We start from the raw sequence: 21,265 nt of genomic DNA, 5'->3' as shown, positions 1-21,265 counted from the left end.
GCGTGGTGCTTAGACTTAGGTTAATCGTGGATGCCCCCTGCATTCTAGATCGATGGTAGCTCACGAGGGTGACTCTTATAGCCTCGTTGAATCCTTTGTAGTCCACCTCTCGTTTGTAGGCGTAGGACTCGGTTACTAAGGAAAGCATCCTCTATTGGTGTCTTCCCTTAAGTAATGTCCCCGGTTGAACACTAGAAGACATAAGCTTACCCATGTCAGAACTAGAGACCCTTAGTTATCCTCTCTACGCTCCTATTTATCCTAACATTGTTTCTACTCCTAGATTAGATTAGACTTTTACCTAATCATTACCCCCTTGTTAAGTTAGACCATAGTTAGTCTCACATGTTTCCCTGTGGATACGATACTTTGAATACTTTTGGGTGAAAGCTACAGTGGTATCCGTGCGCTTACGGATTTATCTGTGTGCGTTAAATATACCAACAAGCTTTCTAGCGCCTCGTGGCGCCCCTCTTCGTAGTGACGGGCAGCGTGGTTGATGGACACTTGTACCGAAAGCTATGCGGGATTTGGTGGCACAGTGTTCGCACGCCCACCACTGTAAGCGACGTGTATTTTTGATCGTGGCTCGTTATGATCAGGGGTCACATCAGGATGTGTCAGCCCTCATCGTGGTGTCAGAGGATTGACCGAGGGCCCACATAATTAGACCCGTGGAACCGTCTTGGACTCCCTCGGGCGAGGCGGAAAGTCGCCCGAGGGATTGAGCAAGGTGGAGGGTCGCCCAAGGGATCGGGCGAGTTGGAGCCTGCACCCTCGAGGTCGGGCGAGGCGAAAGATCGCCCGAGGGATCGGGCGAGTCAGAGCCCGCACCCTTAGGGTCGGGCGTGGTGGAAGATCGTTCGAGGGATCTAGCGAGGCGGAGGGTCGCCCGAGGGATCGAGCGAGTCGGAGCCCGCACCCTTGGGGTCGAGTGAGGCGGAGTTCGTATCTCCTGGGTCAGGTGAAGCCATGGCGACGCCCCTTACCGTCCGAGTGGATCAGTCGTTGATGACCGTCAATCCCTCTTGTCCGGGTATCCTAAGTTTTGATACCCGACAAGTTGTTTCAATTAATGAAGAGGAAATATAAATCAAGAGGGTGTATAGGACCAAACATGGGAGCATTGGGAGTATAGAGAATGAGGGAGAGCCAAATCACTAAAAGTCCAAGAGTCCCCTTCCACCTTCTCTCATCCTTTTTGTAGGGGAGGTGGGAGGGAATGTTTTTATTATTTCTCCTAGTGAGGTTTGTATTTACAAAAGAGCTTCTAGGGGCTACAAATGGTCCTAAACATTATCTTACAAGCCCTTAAGCTATGTAATTGAGCCTTGAAAACACTAATCGGGGCCCTAACATATCCTACACCCCAACAATAGCCCCTCAACTATTTGGTTTTGATCAAAAGTAGAAGACCCAATAGCTTAATACAACTAAGTGTAGCCCAATTACAATACAGACCCGACTACGAGGATCACCCTTCATGATCCACACGTGTGCGCCTTACTAAAAACTCTATCCCAAAAACCCAGTGGGAAAAAGGGCATGAAGAAAAGAGCATGCACACGACACTTGTATATACATAAATCATCTAATGATGCTTTTATCTTTGGTGAAACTCCACTCAGGCCTCTAAGACTTCACCTTTATTGGTAACCTACTGCTTTACCTAGCCTGAATCCTTGATAGCTCCTTTTTGTAATTGGGTCTTCTCCGAAGCAATTATTGTAGTTGATGTAGGTGGCTTTGTTGTAGACAATCATGACATGTATTTAAGCTTTTCATTCACGGGCGCCAGGCAAGTCTTGCGTCTTCAGGCGGATTGCTTGTCCTATGTGCTCCTCGCCAGCCCCTCTTGGCTGGCGCTTGTTTGTTTGCATGCTTGAAGTAGACGACGTAGGTGCGATTGTTGTCACAGCTGTCGTAGATGGTGATCCCTCACTCCAATTGATGGTGAAGGCAAGTCAAAGATGCCAATGGAGATCCCCCACTCCAAATTGTTAGCGAGGGCAAAGTCGAAGACGTCGATGGTGATGCCTCACTCCAAATTGTTGGCGAGGGTGAAGTCAAAAAATGCCGACGGTGACCCCAAACTCCAAATTAACTATGAAAGTGAAGTTGAAGCCCCTTGCTAATATTTTGATGAAGGTGTAGTCAATGACGCCGAAGTAGTTGGCAAAGCCCCTTGGCGAAGTGTTTGCAAAGGCATAGCCGATGATGTCAAAGCCCCTTGCCAATATTTTGATGAATGCGTAGTCGATGATGCCGGAGTCGGTGGCGAAGCCTCTTGCCGAAATGCTGGCGAAGGCATAGTCGTTGATGCTGAAGTCTAAGTCGAAGTCGCGCTATAAAGATACTCCATGTTCTCAGATCATATTCTAGTGAGAAATTAGCGCATCTAATTTTGTGTCATATTATTATCAAACATTTTGTGTCATGTTGCAATTTTTACACTATAATAAAGTGTTGATTTCAATGAAGAGATTTTCCAGCATATATACCTTCACATCTTCAACTTCAACACGCGGATCGAGATCTAAGAACGGTCACAGAGAACGTGGTACAGTGCCACGTTTTTTTTCGGGAACGCAGCATCCGTTTCGTCCCTACAATAGAAAACCCTTTCTCAAAGAGTTCCTCGATCCCTGTTCTATAATCCAAACGTTTCGGAAACTTTGTGACTATGGATCGGAGGTCCTATTGCCATACGCGCGGTATTTTATCCGGCCGTAAATATAGGGAAAAGCTAAAGATTGTGTGTGTGATTTGTTTTGCTTTGTCACACGAATTTAATTCCGTTGGATCTACCCACCTTCTTCATCTACAGCCTTCGCCATCCCCGGTAGCACCGACACATCCACAGCCTACTACCATCGCCGCCTGTGAACTGAATTCGTGAGTTTATTTGTTTGTTGCGGCTGTTGCCTATGTCCACCAACTGTTCGTTGTTTTGCCTAGGAGGAATGCTTGCAGCAGCGCCTGAATGTTCTGTCAGTCTGATTGTTTCCTCGTTCCTTTAGGAATGCACGTGGACATCAACAAGTAGAATTATGTACTGTGATAGGAGTTTGTTCATTGTCATTTGAACGACAGTGCATTCTATACCGTGAAAACAATTGAATTACAAGTGGTTACATGAGTCATATGGTACAATTGATCACAACTCCATGTATGAATTAAATGCTGCAACTAGCCTATGAAACAGTGAAATGAAATTATGCATTGAGAGAGAGTGTTTCATTCATCTATAAAGCTAACGTGGCACTCTTGGAAACTCGGTCATGAAACCTTCCACTGAGCCTGGCCTTATAGCACTGCACGCGTCGCTCTCTTGTCTCATCTTCTGGCACCTCTTTGTCTGTCCCTTCCAAGTGGACTCCACATGTCCGGTCTTTTTGGAAACTGCGCCATTATTTTCTCCTACCATTCGAACTACACGCCTTTCTCATTTCATCGAAAAGTTTTCTGCTCTGCATACCATCCAAAATTTGTTGTATATTAGTTAATTTTTTAAGGACTATTAATTATTATTTTTCATTTACACTAGAGTTCATCAATACAACCATCATTCCTAGGGCTTCAACCCAAGCCTCAACTTTCCATTTTCTTTTGTTCTCCCTCTGTCTCTTACCCATGCCCGACTTCCTCTCTTGCGCCACTAGCACTGCCACCACCCTCCCTTTGGCCATCGATCATAAGATTCGGTCTCCCCACTGGCTAGAATCTCTCCTCTTCCTCCTCCTCTTCTTGCACCAAATCTTCCCTTCATGTTGGCCATCTTCCCCAAGTTTGGCTGAGGTACAAACTTCCTTGAGCTCCTCTCCTTGCTGATTGCCTAAACCCACAAGCTCCTATCCTCATCGACTGCCTAAACTCGCAAGATCCCCTACACCACCAATCACCCTAAGGATGGACTCAAGCTGGCCTTCTTGGAGCTCTACCCCAACCTCGAGCTTTCCTCTGCCACTAACCACCCAAAGTGCGACATCACCTGACATGCTCGTCCTCACCACCTGTCCGCCTCTGCTTAGCCACCTCCCCTCCCGTCCGGTTGACCGATCCTCAAGCAAGCCCTCCTAGAGCGTGGCTCAGATCGAGAGCTCGCCTCCCCACAAAGCCATCCATTGCTCACGCAGCGTGGGAGTCAGAGATGAGGCCGCCTTGTGCCATATCTTGGTCTAGCATGGTGATTCAGGAGATGGAGAATACGAAAAGAGGAAGCTTTTATCACTAAGGAGCTCTGGCCCTCCCTCACCTCCTGGCCAACACATCTTCTCAGGGGCGGACCCAGGATTGGCCAAAGACTAGGGGCGTGCTAATTGTGCTTGGCTATAGAAAAAATAGTAATTTGTCCACCGTAATTAAGGGCTAAGACTAGGGCCAGAGCCCTAGCGGCTCTAGTGTCAGATCCGCCATTGCATCTCTTGATCTAAGGTCTAGACATGCAAGTCCTACGAAAGTAGGCGCTCAAATTTAAGGGTCTGAAGTTGGAGCAGCTATTAGAGGGATGAAAGAAAGAAATGGAACTTCACAAATCCCAAGAAAGGGAAGCAATATCTAGCAAAACTCAAGTACTTACTTGAATCCCTCAAACCAAGCCGATATATATCCCGTTTAGAGCACATGCTGCACAAGCTGGATATATAACAACGAATTTTCCTAAATACTACATTACAAAGCATTTCAACGTTACACCTTTTGTTTACATATATAACCCGTGTCGCAAAACAATAGGTGAAGTAGCAATAACCGGTGAAACGCAAGCATGCATCGTGAATTCGTGCATGCTCATTGCTCCTTCTAATGCCTTCCGGTCGGCTCAGTAGCGTGCTGTGCCTGCGCCTGTGCGCGGCCTTCCGGGCGCTTCAAATGTTCCGCCGCCGGGTGGTACCGAATACGTGTACGCCGTGTGTTGCGGCGCGTACGACGCCCGCGCCGGCGGTGGAGCCGGAGCCATTATCCCTCGTTGCGGCACCACGGCGAAGCCCTGGCCCTGGCCCTGGTGCTGGTGCTGCTGCGGCCACGGCTGCTGCCGGCTCCGCGGCACAGTAGTGTTGGCCACCGGGGCTGTAGGCGGCATCGTCGTCTTGAGGGCAGCAGCCAAACCACGCAAACTTGAGGCACATTCTTTTGGTGATAAGTGGATGGAGTAAGTAGTGGTGGTGGTGGTTAAGTTGCTGCTGGGTGCATCGATGAGGTAGGCATATTTTAAATATATGTATATATATAGCCTTCAGGCTCGTCGTAGCTCCAGCTAGTCTCGACCGAGCTTACAGCATGCTTGATGCTATATGCCCGCGCGCGGGCGCGAGGCAATGAGAAAAGCTGTGTGCACGCTGACTGGCTGGTCTGTTGCCGGCGACCCCAAAGACTTTCTCCGGGCGACCAAGTCTGCTTTTCTGCTTCAACTTCAAGTTCATTCAAGCGCGCTGTTCATACGGACCAAGGAATTGCAGCTTCATCGTGACGTGGTCGACTGCTCGGGCAAATTTGCTGCAGCGACGTCAGGTCGCGCCAGTCACTGTCGCGTCGTGGGAGACGCGACTACGGGAGCTACTCGTGTTCCACAACGCCGCTCGCGCCATATTCTCTATGGCCGTGTTGGCTGGGCCTCGGCGAATTCAATGGATGCCGTCACTCACTCACTGCTTAAGCTCATCTCGATGCATGGATGGCCCTGCTAGTTTTGACTGTTAAATTACAACTGGCTCTATTCGCTGGCTAATAAGCCATGGCTGAAAGTACTGTTGGCTGATTTGTTGTGAAAGAAAAATACTGTTTATTCGCTGAAAAAGTATGACTTATAAAACAAGCGAATAGAGCCGCGTAGCGTAGGTCAGGGCTAACTTTAACTCAGTGAATCAATGATCGCATATGAATCTTCGGGTTGAAGTAAGCTAGGCCTGATACCGGGGCTGAACCCGCTCTATGCACCCACAAACTTGATCACTTGAACCTGTTGGGAATTTGACGCAAGAGGAACTCATGACAGAGAACACTCTGTAGGAGCATTGACAACGCTAATTGCCGCCGGCGGCCCCAGTTATCAGATTCTGCAGCCCAAGCCTAATATCAGATTCTGCAGTCTAAACACGGTATCGGCCCGGAATAAGCACCTTCAGTCAGTCTTATGGGCCCGGCCGACTGCCCGAAGCCCAGAACGAAGACTTTATACTTTTTCTTATACTAGTTGAGTGCCCGTAGTAAAACATTTCATGACATACAACCACACAAGTAAAATATACGTAGAATCCCATGTCATCACAAATAATTAACATTAAAACACATAATTTAAATTAATTTATTTGAAATAAAGAAACCAGTACGATGTTATTAACTTCACTCAGACAGAGGAAAAATAGGCAATAATTCATTGTTTTTTGTTTGTGAGACTAATATAGCGTTGAAGATAATCTCATACACCTTCAGGTATGTTGGCTGCGTTTTTGTTCCCCGTGTATGTGAGTAGGTGTAGCAAGATGTGCTTCCTCACTTCATTAGTAGTGTTAGTCTTGTCACCCAATGGTGCGGGAGATGCACTATTTTCCATTGAATGTACCCACAATTTAACTACTCATCTAATACGGTAACCATTAGTTGAAGAATATGAAAGATAGCTATGCATATATATATATCTAATGAAGTCTTAAACCAAAGTAACTACAGGTTCCAGAAAATTAATATGCCGAGTAGCTGAACAAACCTGCGAAATATGTAGCTTATACTAACGGCTGCTCACTTCCTAAATTGTCCTATAAAAAATTGGCATCAATAAGCGACTTGGAAGCACATGGAAGTTCAACCAATGATCAACATGCTATGTCAGAAAGCTCTAGAATTGTTAGATCAACCATTTTCAGGATGACAACGGCAATGAGTTCTATATTGGTAACACGGGAAAAAAAAAGAGTATTACAATTCTAGTTTATTACAATGACCATTATATTTTTAGCAATATTCACTTTCCGAGGTGCATATTTTCATTGATATGGTGCACAGCTGCAGCAAGACTATGTGCAATCAAGCAACGGGGCAACAACCATATATGTACAAGTAATATATTCAGATTCTAAGGTATGCTGCATGGAAATTTAAAAAGTGAAGACACTGGAACAATAAATAAATTAGTCAATAATTGAATTAGAAAGTATAAATAAAGACAGGTTAGCGATAACTGAATTAGTTTAGATGCCTGTGAGTTTGCAAACAGTGAAATGCAGTCTCTATTGGTGTTGCAAACTGCAGCTTGTGGACCTAAAGGAGTTTAACAATGGTGGTTTGCTCAGATGTAGTAGATGCATTCAGAATTGCATGAGTCTCAGATACTAAACAACCCATCCTCACTCCAGCCGTTTCATTTGAGAATATATTTTAGTTTTCATTTGTCCTCGCTTGTGGGAAATGCTCAGGGAACCAAACACAAATCGAATTTATCAATTGAAAGTTAGTTGACGGCAGCCTAAAGTTCAGAGAGGTAGCAGCCCAAAGATCGGTACCAATTACCAAAATGCAGGAAAAAGATATGCTATAGAACCAGATGCGTGTTAGCTGTTGAATGAGCAATTGCCCATGCGTTGCAACGGGAACAAAAAGAAAAGACCACGATATTTGAAATTTGATGAAATTCGAATGTGCTGTGTAGCTGTACCAAAAATGAAAGCAGTAACGTGCAATCCTGGACAAAACGGCATGCTATGAAATGCAAGGGAGAGAAGGCCATCAACAGTAGGTGTAAAACAAAGTTTTAAATTTTTATGGTCACAGAGGAAAATAAAGTTGCTGACAAAATTTAAACAAAGGTGGCTACATTATTGAGCATGCAAAAACTTCAAAATGAGGAACAAAAGATCTGTGTAAGACAAATTTTTTAGTGTACTGAAATTTTTCATTTTCATGATTGGATTCTTAAAATGGGAGTTCTGAATGTTCTTCAACAGCATAGAAATCATGTTTCAAAAGAAAAGTGCCTAGCAGTCATCGACCAGCTCGTAACAGGAGTTTTTATATCCATTTAGTTCTAACAAAGCCAATTTGTCATGGTTGCTGGTCCTACTACATGTACTATAAATTGGCAGAATTGCTAAGAACTTCCTCCTACATGTACTTCAGCATGTAATAGTACTAAATAATATACCATTCAGATCAAAGCACAAAGAACCGCAGGCGCAATGTAATTGGATCAGATCCGAATACAAATTCACATAGAAGGGGTGGGCATACCTGTTGGGTGCCTGACGATGATCTGACGAAGGGATTGAGGAAGACCCGGGCGCCGCTGCGGCGGCTGCGGCGGCGGCGGCGGCGGCAGCAGCGCAGACCTCAGCACCTGGCGTGACGGAGCATGGGGCGGTCTGGCACAGCCTGCTGTGTGGCGTCGTGGCGTCCAGCGTGACAGAGCTAGATTGTTGCTGTGCTGAACCAATGAAGCTCCTTGAGGGGACCCTGAAGGGAATTTTCTTCGGCAACTACAAGCCAATTCACTAACCTGCCCAATGTGAACAAGCTGAACATGATGAAGTAATTGCAAAGTGCTATTTATTTAGTCACCTTGTTACTTAATCACATCATATTATCTTTGTATATGGTTACCATGACCAAATTTACATGCAAAAACTTTTCTATATACAGGTGCAGTAATATTGGAGTATCTTTGTATCAGATAACAATAATAAGTTCAAGTCATAGCTTGCACAGTGACATTTTCAGAGAAGTCACCTTGTCCAGTGATAATCAATTTTCAGAAAAATATGATCAGAAACAATCTTTTTGTCAGGACTACTTACTAATCAACCCATCCTCAATCAATCAATCTGGGGATAACTTGACATAATGAATGGACAGGGTATTTGGCAACTTGGACTGGATGGTTAATTGGGAAAAGCAAGACAGAAAATTCGAAACATTTCACAATTGAAGCCTAGTTCACATACAGGGTACATCTGCTAATTCACAGGCAAAGTATCATGAAGCTCAGAGACGACAAAAACTTTTTACACCAAATACATATATATATTTCAATATCACTTTGTTCTACTTATGAAGCCTAGTTCAAGTAAGCCACACTGAAATAGCTGGATCATGAAATTTAAAAATTTTATTCATTTATCCGACACTGTGACTGTACATCATTAGTGAACCATAGTACCATGACTGTATGGAAAAGGCAATAAACAGCAGAAATAGCTGGTCAATCAAGGGCTTACTTGAGGCTCGCAGGTGGAGTGTGAGTAAAAAAATGTACTCTTAACATAAACCTGCAACACATAGAAAGCATAACTAATATGAACATGATTACAATTTTGTTTTATAACCATTAATATTTTTTAGAATCATTTCATTATGGCATCAGGGTAGCTGATCAAAACATTGACAACTACCAAGCAAATGCCATTCTGTTTTTAGAAAAAAAAAAGATAAGACAAGTGTATGAGGCATTTTCAAGCAACCATGAAGCCAGGAACTGATTCAAGAAATAGGAGACATGTTCAAGCAAATTCATGGCATCATGATCAATAAATCGACAAGTCACCAAACATCCATGTTTACAGCTCAGAATCTTCTGTCATGGAACTGAAAAAATTTTCAGACGATGGGAATTAGTTGCTGTTTCTCTAGGATAGCAAAACCTAAAAGTCCTCTTGAAGCACTTTGACCAAAGCTTCAGGAAGCAACTTCTACCCTCATCAGGTGCTTTATGTGTTCAGTTGAAGCACGAGGTTTGAATAAATCACAGGATTGTTTAATTATAGCATAGGTGCAGATACACATAACTGTCCTATAGCATATTAAGTTTATCAACTGGAATGGATACACACAAGCAGCACGAGAAGTATTAGATTTGGAGGGCTTGAAGTAGTAGTGTGTCAATCAGACCAACGCCCAAATTGAGGTGAAATCGAGCTGTCTGCTTCCCCACAAATTTGAACTCTTAACATTAACGTCAGATCTTAGCGCCTACACAATTGAGGCTGGAAAGGAGACAAATCACATTGTGGTACCACAGATCTTACTGCCTACTACTACACAAATGAGAATGGGAATTCCGAATATAAACCTTCAGTATCAGCAGCATGTCATGTCAAAGTGCAGGTCATTGATGTCCGCTTTTTCATCGTGCTTTGCTTTGGAGAACCCCTGAATGCGATGGCAAAGCTAAGCTCACAAGCAAAACTATTTCTAAGCGGAGGACTGATGAACCAGAGTAGCGATTTCAGAAAATAGGTGCTCAAACAATGCGGAGGACTTACTGCTGTGCGACGGGCTAGGGCGGGTGTCGGGGTCAGCGTCGCGGTCCGCGGGGGGCGGGGGGGCGGTGGGGGCAGTCTCAGCGGAGAGGAGGAGGCCGGGTGCCGGGTCGGCGGGGGCGGCTGGGGCGACGAGGAGGAGTCCGGGTGCCGGGGTTGTCAGCGTCGCGGCCGACGTCGTCGGCGTCGGGGGCAGCTGGGGCAGCGGGGAGGAGGAGGCCGTGTGCTGGGGTCAGCGTCGCGGGGCGAGGTCGTGGAGCCGAGGTTTGTGCGTCGGTTGCTGGAAGGAAACGTGCGGCTGGGGGCGCGGAATTGACCGAGGCGAGGAAGAGGAACTGACCCGGGCGGGGCGATTACGAGCGGAGCGAAGCGATTAGTTGCTAATCTGACGATAACATCCGGGTCTTTTTAGTTGTAGAGATTCCTTCAATCGTTCCCAGCCTGGCGCGGTCCCTAGATAAATTTCTTGAACAGTAGCACTACTTTCACAGGGCAATTATTATATTTAAAACAAAATAACCGGCTCATTAACCCGTGTTCTTGTTGGGTTATTAAACGAGTCTGTCTAATGCACAACCATATGTTTTATGCAATTTCAACACATAAATTTTTTGCACCATAAGATTAAAATTCAACAGCCTCCATCCTTCTTCTACCTCTAGCCTTCTTCTACTTTCAGATAATCACAAGATCACAGATCACATAAAACAATTTTTTTTATGAAAGGATAAATTACAGAGCGGATGGTTTCATTGTCTGCCCGTTCGTCATGGGTCGTCGCGTCGTGGGGCCCCTGGCCGGACGCGATTCTCCATGCGCGAAGGAGGCAGTCGAGGCGCAGAAGTCGCTCAGGACAGTCGATGAGCGCACTGCTGGTGCTACGCTGCCGCGTGCGCTCGCCGTGTGTTTTTTTGTGCTAAAAAATCCATGTGTTTTTTTTTGCTAAAACACATGTGTGTTGTATAGCATTTTCTGTAATTTATGGTGCATACATAATTTATTGCTAGAATAGTACTCCCTTGGTCCTTTAAAAACACAATTTTCGCTTCACAGAAGTTAAATAATTTCAAGCTCAATCAAATTCACACAAATAATATTAACATTTATAATAATTTATAAGCATCAATAGATTAATTATAAAATGTATTTTATAGTAAACATATTTAAGACATAATCACATAATGTTGATATTATTTTATATGTTTGGGTGTTCATGATGTTTGGTTACCCGCAGAGAGCATCTAGCAATAGAAATTCTCCTGCCAAGCGCTCATACGTGCATCACAGCGACCAGGATCCAAGGAAACAAAGAAAATTTCTATACCCGGTTAGCTAGGTTGAGAGTACCTCATGTGCAATCGTGCGCATCCAGCGAGCCAGGCCTGTGGAAAACGGAACTGTACTCGTTTCTTATAAGCCAGCCTAAAAGAACTCTTGTATCCTTCAAGATAAGAATCTTTGTCTAGGCAAACAAATAACTGAAAGTTACATCCCGTGGCCTTAAACAGGCAACCAAAGAGGCTAAAATTATTATTATGTGTTTTCCTGACCTGGCTCATATAAAGGAGCCTACGTGTCTTGTTTGGTTTCTTGTCTCTCTGACTAATATGTCTACGTATTGACGTTGTTTGGGCATGCAGCAATAGAAATTTCTCCTACCAGGTACTCATGCATGCATCACAACGACCAGGCTCCAAGGAAACAAACAAAGTTTCTGTATTCGTTCAGCAGCCTGAGAGGTATCTTATGCGCCATTGTAGGCCTGGCCTGATTGCTAAGAACAACTTTAAGAAACTCTTTACACCTTTATGTGTTTATAGAAATATATATTTTGGTGAAAAAAAACTTACAACAACTTTTCAATTAGATCTTTAAATATTGGCATCCTATATTTTGAATTTCTCGCTTGCCAAAGTTAAAGAACGAAGCTGTCTTTTTTTTCTCAAATATGCAAAAAATTTGTGCTTCTTTGTATTAAGTGGGAGAATGTTTTACATAACACGCCTTAAGGCGCGCTAAGGAGGACAAAATTTTTACATTTAAGTGTACCCTCCCTAGTGAGGAATTGCTAAGAACAAGCTGGCTTTCTAAATTTTACGTTTAAACGTAGCCTCACTAGCGAAGGATTGCTAAGAACGAAGCTGGCTTTCTAAAGTGTGCAGAATATGTTGAATGGTGAAAAAAAAATATAGAGGACGATATTTATTTAAATGGATCTCTAATTAACGATTTAGTCTGAGTGAGTTTGAGAAAAGTTATTGGATATAATATCAATCGATCAAACATCATGCGTATGCATGCAGGGAACCAATCAGCAACCAAAGGAGGAGAGGAACCGGATGAGCAAGGTGGTGTGTTCATGCAGTCCTTGCGCAAGAACCCGTGGCGGCTGTGCCCCATGGCCTCTTCGAAACTATCTCCAACCAGCTACGGAGCCAGCGGTGGGGCTAGCCCCCGACCGATTCTGGGTACATGGAGCCCCCTAAGTCTTCTTTTAAAATTTTATATATATATGTATTAGGTAGGAGGAACTAAGGTTAAGAGAAGATAAAAAAGCCTCTATTCTTTTGTTCAGCCCCTTCTAAATTTTTTTCTGGCTTCATCCATGTCTCCAACAATATGGTGAAATGGCCTAATTGTTGCTGACGGTGCAAATTCACACCCAAACCGCAAATTAAGAATGAAAACAAACAGGGACCAAAGCTGTCAATTCAATAATAAACTAGTATATATAAGACACAATTATGCCCCCATCATGTTTTAGGTTCGCAGAGTTGCACCGGTAACCGAAAAGACGAATAAAGATCCTCGGTCACGTTCGCTTCGCTGAAAAGCCAAGCTGAAAAATACTATTAACTGATTTATTATGAAAAAAAAAATACTGTTACTTCACTGAAAAAGTACGGCTGATAAGCAACAGGAAAGTGCAGTTCACGAAGGAAAACCACCCATAGGCCACAGGTTCCAGCCCCTTTGGTCCGACGACGGACGCCTGTTCCAATCACCCGAGCAGGCGAGCAGTGTATGTGCATGTGCATCCCCATGCATGCAGCCCCGCAACCAGAAGAGGGGAAGAGCCAACACAAGCGAGGAAGAAGAGCAGCTCGACTCAAAACAAAATGGATACCGGTTTCACATGTGCAGGTACGGACCCGTTAGAGTAGTACGAACCCAATAAGTCGCACAAATCTGAAAAGCACAATCAATGGCCTATAATTTGACAGATTTCCACACCAAAAATCAGTCGACTGACAAATAGCAAAATTCTTATTGTTATGGTAGAAGCCTCAGGCAAAATACATTTTGTTATATATGGCCGGTGGACCCAAAGCATATAAACCAAACCATAAAACCAAGCACCAACTTTTGAGGGTTTTTTTCCCCAGTTTGCACATATTTCTCCCTCGCATCGCCTCGTCACATGACTCACATCTTGGACCCTGCAACCTCACCTCCCTTCAAAACCAGCGCCTTGCACTTCTCCGTGGCGCCGGCGCGCGCAAACTGCACGAACTCGTCCAGGCTCCAGTCAGAGCTGCCCCCTGGTGCCACCGCCACGCGAGCCATGTCCCTCCATTTCCTCGCCGCTTCGCCGTCGTCCATAACGGCGCGCACGCACCGCTCCACTTCCCCGCGCAGGAACATTCCCGCGCCGGCGTCGTGGCGCGCGCGCACGCTGGCGCCCTAGGCGAGCTCGACGTTCCGAGCGTTAGTCGGCTGGTCCGTCCACAGCGCCATCGCCACCATGGGCACGCCGTAGCTGAGCGCCTCCAGCGTGGAGTTCCAGGCGCAGTGGGTTACGAAGCAGCCCACGGCCAGGTGCGCCAGCACGTCCAGCTGCAGGCACCAGGGCACGACCATCGCGGCGCCCGACGCCGTCGCGTCGTCCAGGAGGTGGCGCGGAACCTGTTGCTCGTCGGTGGCCCTCACCACCCACAGGAAAGGCTTGCCGCCTTGCCGGCGGCGAGGAGGCCGCGAGCGAGCTCCTCCGTCTGGGCAGCGTCGAGGGACGCGAAGCTGCCGAAGGAGACGTAGGCCACGGAGCAATGGGGCTTGGTGTCTAGCCACTTGATGCACGAGTCCTCCGGGTTCACCAGGTTGGCGCCGTAGGTGATCCGGCGGCCAGTGGCGCCGGTCGTTTCAGCGGCGGGCAGCGGCACGCACGGACCGATGGCTCGGGCCTTCAGGTAGTTTGTCAGTCCAGCCAAAACCTTGGCACATGAACAAGTGGTCAAGAATTCGAGATCCTTAGTCCATTTCAAAGAACTGAACTGATTAAACGAAATCTTCCAATTCGTGATTAACACTAACCTCGCTTTCCAGATCTTCGAACGAGTTGAACAGCACCCAATCATCCTTTCCCTCATGAGCGAACTGTTTCAGCGCTTGCTTGGCGATCGTCGGATACGGCCCATGGTCGAACACGAACGACAGGAACTCTGACCTCTCCATCTCCGGCAGGCCCAGGAACGCCTCGCTCCGGGCGGCACCACCGTCGCCGTCCACGGCCACCGGCGGCGGCACGGCGAGCCTCCCCTGGCTGAAGTGGTAGTACACGGCGCTAACCGCGCACAACTGCGTGGAGAAAGGGACGGCGGGCAGGCCCATCCGCCGCGCCACGGGCGGCACCCAGTCCTCGTACGAGTCGTACACGACGCACGTGAAGGGGTCCGCCGCCGACGCGCGCGCCTCGATGAGCGATGCCAGCGACGCCGACGCGGCGGCCGCCTGCTTCTCCAGGTACTCGCCGACGTCCGCGGCCGACGCGAACCCTCCCTCGTCGTGGCCGTCGGAGATGGCCTCGACCATCGCCGGGTGCTCGTCCACGCCGGCAGTCCTCTGGATGAAGCGGGTGGTGACGAGCGTGGTGGCCACGCCCTTGGACACCAGCCTCTTGGCGAACTGTACCATGGGGTTCATGTGTCCCTGGGCCGGGGAAGGGCACGATGAGGACATGCGCCGCCATGGTTGTTTCTTATTGCTCTCTTGCAACAATGGAGAGGTGGAGTTCCAAGAGCAATGCTGCAGGTTGCAATGTTACCTGGGGATATATGTCAGATCAGAGATACCTTGCAGAACATGTGACGGCCGGCAAACTCGCTGGATGCGTTTCCCAGTTATACGTACAAGCTTGATCTAGCGACACCTTTTTCAGTGCTGGTATACACCATGGAAGTCTTGTCCATATTAGCCACGCTATGTGCATGGCCAAAGCTCGCCTTCGGCTACGGGAAATGCATGAGGAGGGTCCCATTTGTAACTGATCTGGATTCATATGTGCATATGCCATGGAAATTTTGAATTTAACTTAGTAATGTACCAGTAGATGAATTACACATTTGCCCGTTTGTTTCGAAGACAAAGATTACTTTATTTTTATTTTGAAACAGCAGCCCAGTTTGTCTCAAAAAGCAGTGACGACATTTCAGTGGCATGGCAAATTGGCAATCTAGATAATATGGAACCTATGGAAAGAACGGAACCCAAGGATGTTTTAAAATAGTTTTCAATCAGCTCTACGGGTGGCCCCGAGAGCCAAAGATGACATCAACCAACGAAAGAGGGTGTTTCATTCGAGCATTTGATTTTCGTTGTTGTGGCCCCTGTTTTTCTTCTCTTGGTTCTTTAGGCTCAATTTTTTCATACCCTCGTATCAGTTCTGGGGAAATGTGTTGCTAGATCCCTTTGAGCTTTAGAATTAGCATGTAGTGTGTATTTTGAACTCTCTTTTATCTCTTAATTAAAAGGCAAAGCTCCTATTAGTTTTTTAAAAAAAGACCAACACTACACAACCTAACTCCTAGCCGTATGGACTAGGGACTCTAGCTTTGTCTTTCTCGCTTGGATCCAAAGCTGAACTTTGGAGTTGATTCTAGCCAGCAGATCTGTGACAGAGGTGACCTCAAGATTGAACAATCTCGTGTTCTGTTCTTTCCAAAAAAAACAAGTGATCAAGGCAAACAGTTAGTCAAATCCTTTCCTGAAAGGGCCTGTCCAATTGCTCCTCAGAGTTCGCCACTTGGAGGGAGTTACCTTGGTTCGTTTGTTGGTCGAGAACAGACAACATTGAGAACCAAACTTGGGCAGAGAAGAAACAGGCAATGAACAAATTGAATATGCACTCACTAGTTTCCAATTCTTTGTCGCATGGAAGGCAATTATGACGTGTTTTCCAGACCATGTCGCAATCTCCTATTGACGGTCCAATGGTGGCGTTTGAATGCCAGCCATATAGGAATAACTTCACCCGCAATGGACTCCATGAATTCTAGTCTTCTGGATCAGTTTATGATCATTGGATTGAGTTGCACCCAAATGCAGTGCCTTGTAGGAGGAGCTCGCTGAATAAGTGTCATCGTTCGACGTCCAATGCCGAACCATGCGGTCCTCAATTCCCTCTTGCAACTGAGTTTGCTCTAAAGCTTCACAGAGCGAGAGGTATTCCATGAGTGCAAGAACCGAGAGGCCGCCAGTTATCAGTCATATAGTCTCCGGAAGCTATCATGTACTCCGATTGTACAATCTTTCGAGGTCACTCTATCCCCTTGATTTGGGTGCGATGTTGCTAGTGTCATCCGTTCTCGCTCCCCCTACTATGTCATAACTCTAGTGCATTGTGCATATGACGCGCCTATGCCTTGATCATGTGCTGGTGGCAAAAAAAACCCCACCCCCCACGGCCCACCACACTTCACCTCTCTGACTATCTAAAATACTTCCTCTGTTTCAAATTATAGTTTATTTTGGCTTTTCGATATACATAATTTTTGCTATGTATCTAGATACATGCTATGTCTAAATATATAATAAGGATTGGAAATCTAGAAAAGCTTAAACGACTTAGAGGAAGAATAGAAGAGTTACAGGATGAGAGCCTCTTTCTTCTTATGAATGGAAGGAAACATCAAAACAACGCTAAAACCGAGTGAATGTATGTCTTTTTATCCCTTTCTTTAATCGAGACTTTCATACAGTAGCAACAACTCTCCTTTCAAGTGAGCTAGAAGGGTATGTCAGAGCAGGTTGACAGGCTAGAAAGTAAGTAGCAACAACTCTCCTTTCAAGTGAGCTAGAAGGGTATGTCAGAGCAGGTTGACAGGCTAGAAAGTAAGCCAGGCTAGTTAGATCTTCTCTTATAAAGCTTAGGATGGATGAAGCAATAAAAAGAACAAAATATTTATCGTGGCAAGCAAATCATACATGAAGAAGGTTCCCTTATGGCTATACATGGGCATTCTTGATGATAGCTTTAAATTTAAACTATTGAAAGGGCCAGGCCTTCAATCAAAAGTTCAAAACGATATAAATGATAAATTAGATTCTAGATGCGACGGTGCATTTTGATCATCAATACCCAAGAAACGAGCAAGACAAGCACCGTAGCAATGGATAGTAATGTTACACGGCAATGTTATCAATTAGTTGTGGATGAGCGGGAGATAAGGTTGGTGAGGAAGGCAACAAATGGGTAGGTTTAAGAGGCGACAATGCATTGTGGTACGGTGACGAAGCATTGACATGACATTGTTGTTCACAAAAGAGAGAAAATATTTAGGTCTATGTTAAATTTCAGATTAATGACATTGTTTCATGGGACAGTTTTATGAGGCTGGGACTTCACTGACCATAACAAATGCTTTTACCCATGAGTCAAATCATCACTAGAGAATGGAGATGGAGTCACGAGACTCCCTGGTTACTATGCCGTTTCTTCTTTTTTTTTTCTCTCATTTGGGCTTCATGGTAGGCTTAGACCCTGTTTCATTCATTATCTGCTAATAGTTAGCTGGCGAATGGCTCATATCTTATATTAGCTAGCTAATTATTAGCTACTGATTATCTGGAAGATGTTATGTTTGGATGCACAGCTAATAAAAAAATGCTACCACATGTAACACCATAAAATTTTCCTCTTTGGAAATAGCGTAAAAATGATTTAATTATGAATTTTTGTGCTCATGAGAACATAGGAAAATAATATTTTCCATTAAATTAAAAATCAATATAGGATGTAGCAATAATCTTGTGCATACATGCTGGTGCATACGGTTTGTTGTAATGAGTGGTTTGACCGAAAACTCAAAATGATTCAAATTGCTTTTGAAAAGGTTTTGAAATAAAAGAAAAAGCAAATAGGAAAAAACCTCTATCTTTGTTTTCAGCCCGAGAAGCCCACCTCCCTCTCTCTGTTTTTTTCAGCCGCAGGCCCATCTCGGCCTTTCCTTCCCCTCCACCCCGCAGGCCCAGCAGCAAGCCAAGACTGAGCCCGCGTGGGCGACTCCCTTCCCTCTCTGACTCTCTGACCGCCTGTACCCGCTCCCTCTCTCACCGCCAGACGGGACCCACCTGACAGGCGTCTCCTACCTCGCGTCGTGTCTGAGCAGGACGCTGAGGCAATGCCGACGCCGCCCAATCCCGGGTTTCTCGGGATTTCCAGCGTGGGGATAACGCCAAGGCACCCTATAAAGCCCGAGGATCTCCTGCCATGCCCGTTTGTCCGTCTATACGTGCCGCCGCTCCGCCCTAGCGTGCTCTGCCGCCTACTTTCGGATCTCGCCAAGAACGAGGGACGCCCGCCGCTGCTGTTGCCGCCGTCTGAAGCCTCGACGCCATTCGCGACCTGTTGAGTCCCGCATCAATGTGACGAATCTGCAGGCGCTTTTCTTCCTCTCTGTCTCGCTCTGCGTTCCTCACACGCGGTCGCCGTTGTTCGCAGCAAGGTCGCCATGTCACAAAGCCTCCAGCTATGCTTAGATATTGGCTACACTAGCTGTACTGGCCTACGAGCCGCAAGGGTGTATCTACTGGGCTTGGCCCATTTCTTTGGTTGCTCTGAACTTAAACTCGTTGTGTGAGAGAATGGATGAACAGCGAAGGATAAACCTAAAATTCCCCAGCTCTTCTTCCTCCTCGTGCTCTCCTGCTTCAGAGGCGGCGCCACCGTGCTCCTCGCCGTGCGTGTACGCCGGCAAAACCTTATAGTTACCACCGGATCGTGACATTTTGTATCAGAGAGCCAGTCCAATTCGTCCTTGTTCGATCCGTAAAATCCTATGCAGTTTCATCGTGGTTGGATCTAGCCGGTGTTCAATTGAATTCGATTCCGCCACCTCAATCCGTCCTCGACCGAGTTCGTCAGCTTCCACCACCACCTCCCCATCCTCCACTTATTCCGCTGGCGAGAGGACCTACCCTTACTACCCGCATGACCACCGCGCAGATTACTACCCACATGACCACCGCGCAGATGAAGTCCATGCTCCAGCTCATGGAGACCTTCAATCGTTGGCGTCCGGACATCGACAACGTTGCCACTGCCCTCAGCAAGGACCTCAAGGAGTTGACGTCGCGCATCGAGGCGTTGGAAGCAACTCCCAACAATGCTCCGCCTCAGGCCCCGAAGCGCGAGGAAGAGGGGCGGGCCGTTGTTGGCCACGGTGTTCATCCACCACCACAGGGGTCTGATGGAAAGGCCGTTGCCCTTCCTCAACCCCTGGCCAATGGTCAGTTTACCGCCTCCACTTCTAATGCCATCATATCATCCAGACATGGTTCCTTATTATCCTGTCCATACCCAGCATGAATTCTGTTTACCTAAGGCTGAGTTTCCCAAGTTTGATGGTTCACATCCTAAAGTGTGGAAGGAAAATGCTGAGAAGTATTTTGATATGTTCAATGTTCCTGTTCATCGTTGGGCTCCCTTTGCCACCCTTCATTTCAAAGGCATTGCTCAATTGTGGCTACAAACTTATGAAGCCCAACATCATGTTGATAACTGGGTGGAACTCTGTATTGCTGTAGATACTAAATTTGGCAAGGATTTGTATCATAACTCCATGCAGGAATTGCTTAGCATCAAATAAACTGCTGATGTGCAAGAATATTATGATAGATTTAATATAGCCATGCATAGGGTGTTAGTGTGCAACAATCATCTAGATGATGTCTTCTTTGTTAGCAAATTTTTGCAAGGGTTGAATCCAGATATTAGAGCTGCTATAGTTTTACACAAACCTAGAACTGTTGATCTGACATTCTCTTTGGCACTTATGCAGGCGGCGGTGTTAGATAGTCAGGACAAATCTTACACACGATGCCCACACAAAGACTACAACAAATTCAACAAACAAGACATCATATCTCAGCCGGGCATTTTGGGCAATCCAACAGCAGATGAAGCTAAACCCAAGTGGGAAGACAAATGGACCACACTCAGAGCTCAGCGCCGTGCCCAAGGCTTATGCATGAAGTGTGGAGAGAAATGGGGCAGGAATCATACATGCCCCGAGAAAGTGTCATTACATGTCTTAGAGGAAGTCATGGAAATTTTCCCAGAAGACATCAAATCTGAGCCTGCCTCTAATGAATCCAGCGATGATGAGGTATTTTCCTTGTCTCAAGCTACAATGGTGGGTGTGTTAGGCAGGAAAACAATCAAAATCACTGGGCTGGTTAATAGTCAAGAAATTATTATTTTGATTGACTCGGGCAGTTCTAGCTCTTTCCTCAGTGAGAAGACCACTGACACCTTACAGTGTGCTCTTACATCAGCTCCTCCTATACATGTCACAGTGGCCAATGGTGAAAAGCTTCTGAGTTAGCAGCAGGTCCTCAACTTCACTTGGTGGACACAGGGTCATACTTTCTCCACCAATGTCAAAATTCTCCCATTACCTTACTATGACATGGTGTTAGGTATGGATTGGCTGGAGAAATTTAGTCCCATGTGGATCCACTGGAAGAGAAAATTGTTGCGGTTCACTTATGCTGAGCATAGATCAGTCTGAAGGGAGTTAAGGACAAACTGTCTAGCTATCACAAGCTGAAAGCAAGGAAACTTAAGGGTCTGCTCAGGAAAGGGGGAGTAGCTCAAATGATTCATCTATGTCAAACCCAACCCAACCCACCCACTGAATCCATTCCTGCACCAATCCAGACTCTGGTTGACAGCCATGCCCACCTTTTCAAAGAACCTGATTCCCTTCCACCACCACGAGCATTTGATCACCACATCCCATTAC

The 21,265-nt window shown here is 46.1% G+C and overlaps 1 protein-coding gene and 1 pseudogene across 2 annotated transcripts; both read right to left on the bottom strand.

The window, feature by feature from the left end:
• Positions 1-4,596: 4,596 nt before the first annotated feature.
• Positions 4,597-10,576, bottom strand: LOC136472489 (uncharacterized). 2 transcript variants are annotated; one of them, XM_066470193.1, is made up of 5 exons: positions 10,248-10,576; positions 10,055-10,134; positions 9,204-9,254; positions 8,221-8,485; positions 4,597-5,677 (listed from the first exon to the last, which is right to left on the bottom strand). In XM_066470193.1, exons 2-5 carry the CDS (start codon positions 10,070-10,072, stop codon positions 5,643-5,645), a joined length of 369 nt encoding a protein of 122 aa, XP_066326290.1. In that variant the 5' UTR covers positions 10,073-10,134; positions 10,248-10,576; the 3' UTR covers positions 4,597-5,642. The 2 variants fall into 2 exon arrangements, 1 of the variants encoding a protein (XP_066326290.1); XR_010762368.1 differs by lacking the exon at positions 4,597-5,677 and adding an exon at positions 5,687-6,752.
• A 3,094-nt stretch (positions 10,577-13,670) lies between these two features.
• Positions 13,671-15,210, bottom strand: LOC136472478 (indole-3-acetate beta-glucosyltransferase-like; annotated as a pseudogene).
• Positions 15,211-21,265: the final 6,055 nt, after the last annotated feature.

The sequence above is a fragment of the Miscanthus floridulus genome, chromosome 1 (genome assembly GCF_019320115.1).
Source record: "Miscanthus floridulus cultivar M001 chromosome 1, ASM1932011v1, whole genome shotgun sequence".
Lineage (NCBI taxonomy): Eukaryota > Viridiplantae > Streptophyta > Magnoliopsida > Poales > Poaceae > Miscanthus > Miscanthus floridulus.
The sequence above is the reverse complement of the archived record's forward strand: the minus strand, read 5'-3'. Positions and strand labels throughout refer to the sequence as shown.

Excerpts from the sequence above, each read along its gene's own strand:
- LOC136472489 (XM_066470193.1), bottom strand. Across the intron at positions 8,486-9,203 it reads ACTCCACCTGCGAGCCTCAA|GTTAGTGAATTGGCTTGTAG; the intron begins GTAAGCCCTTGA and ends CACATTGGGCAG. Across the intron at positions 5,678-8,220 it reads CATCGTCAGGCACCCAACAG|GGCCATCCATGCATCGAGAT; the intron begins GTATGCCCACCC and ends CAAAACTAGCAG.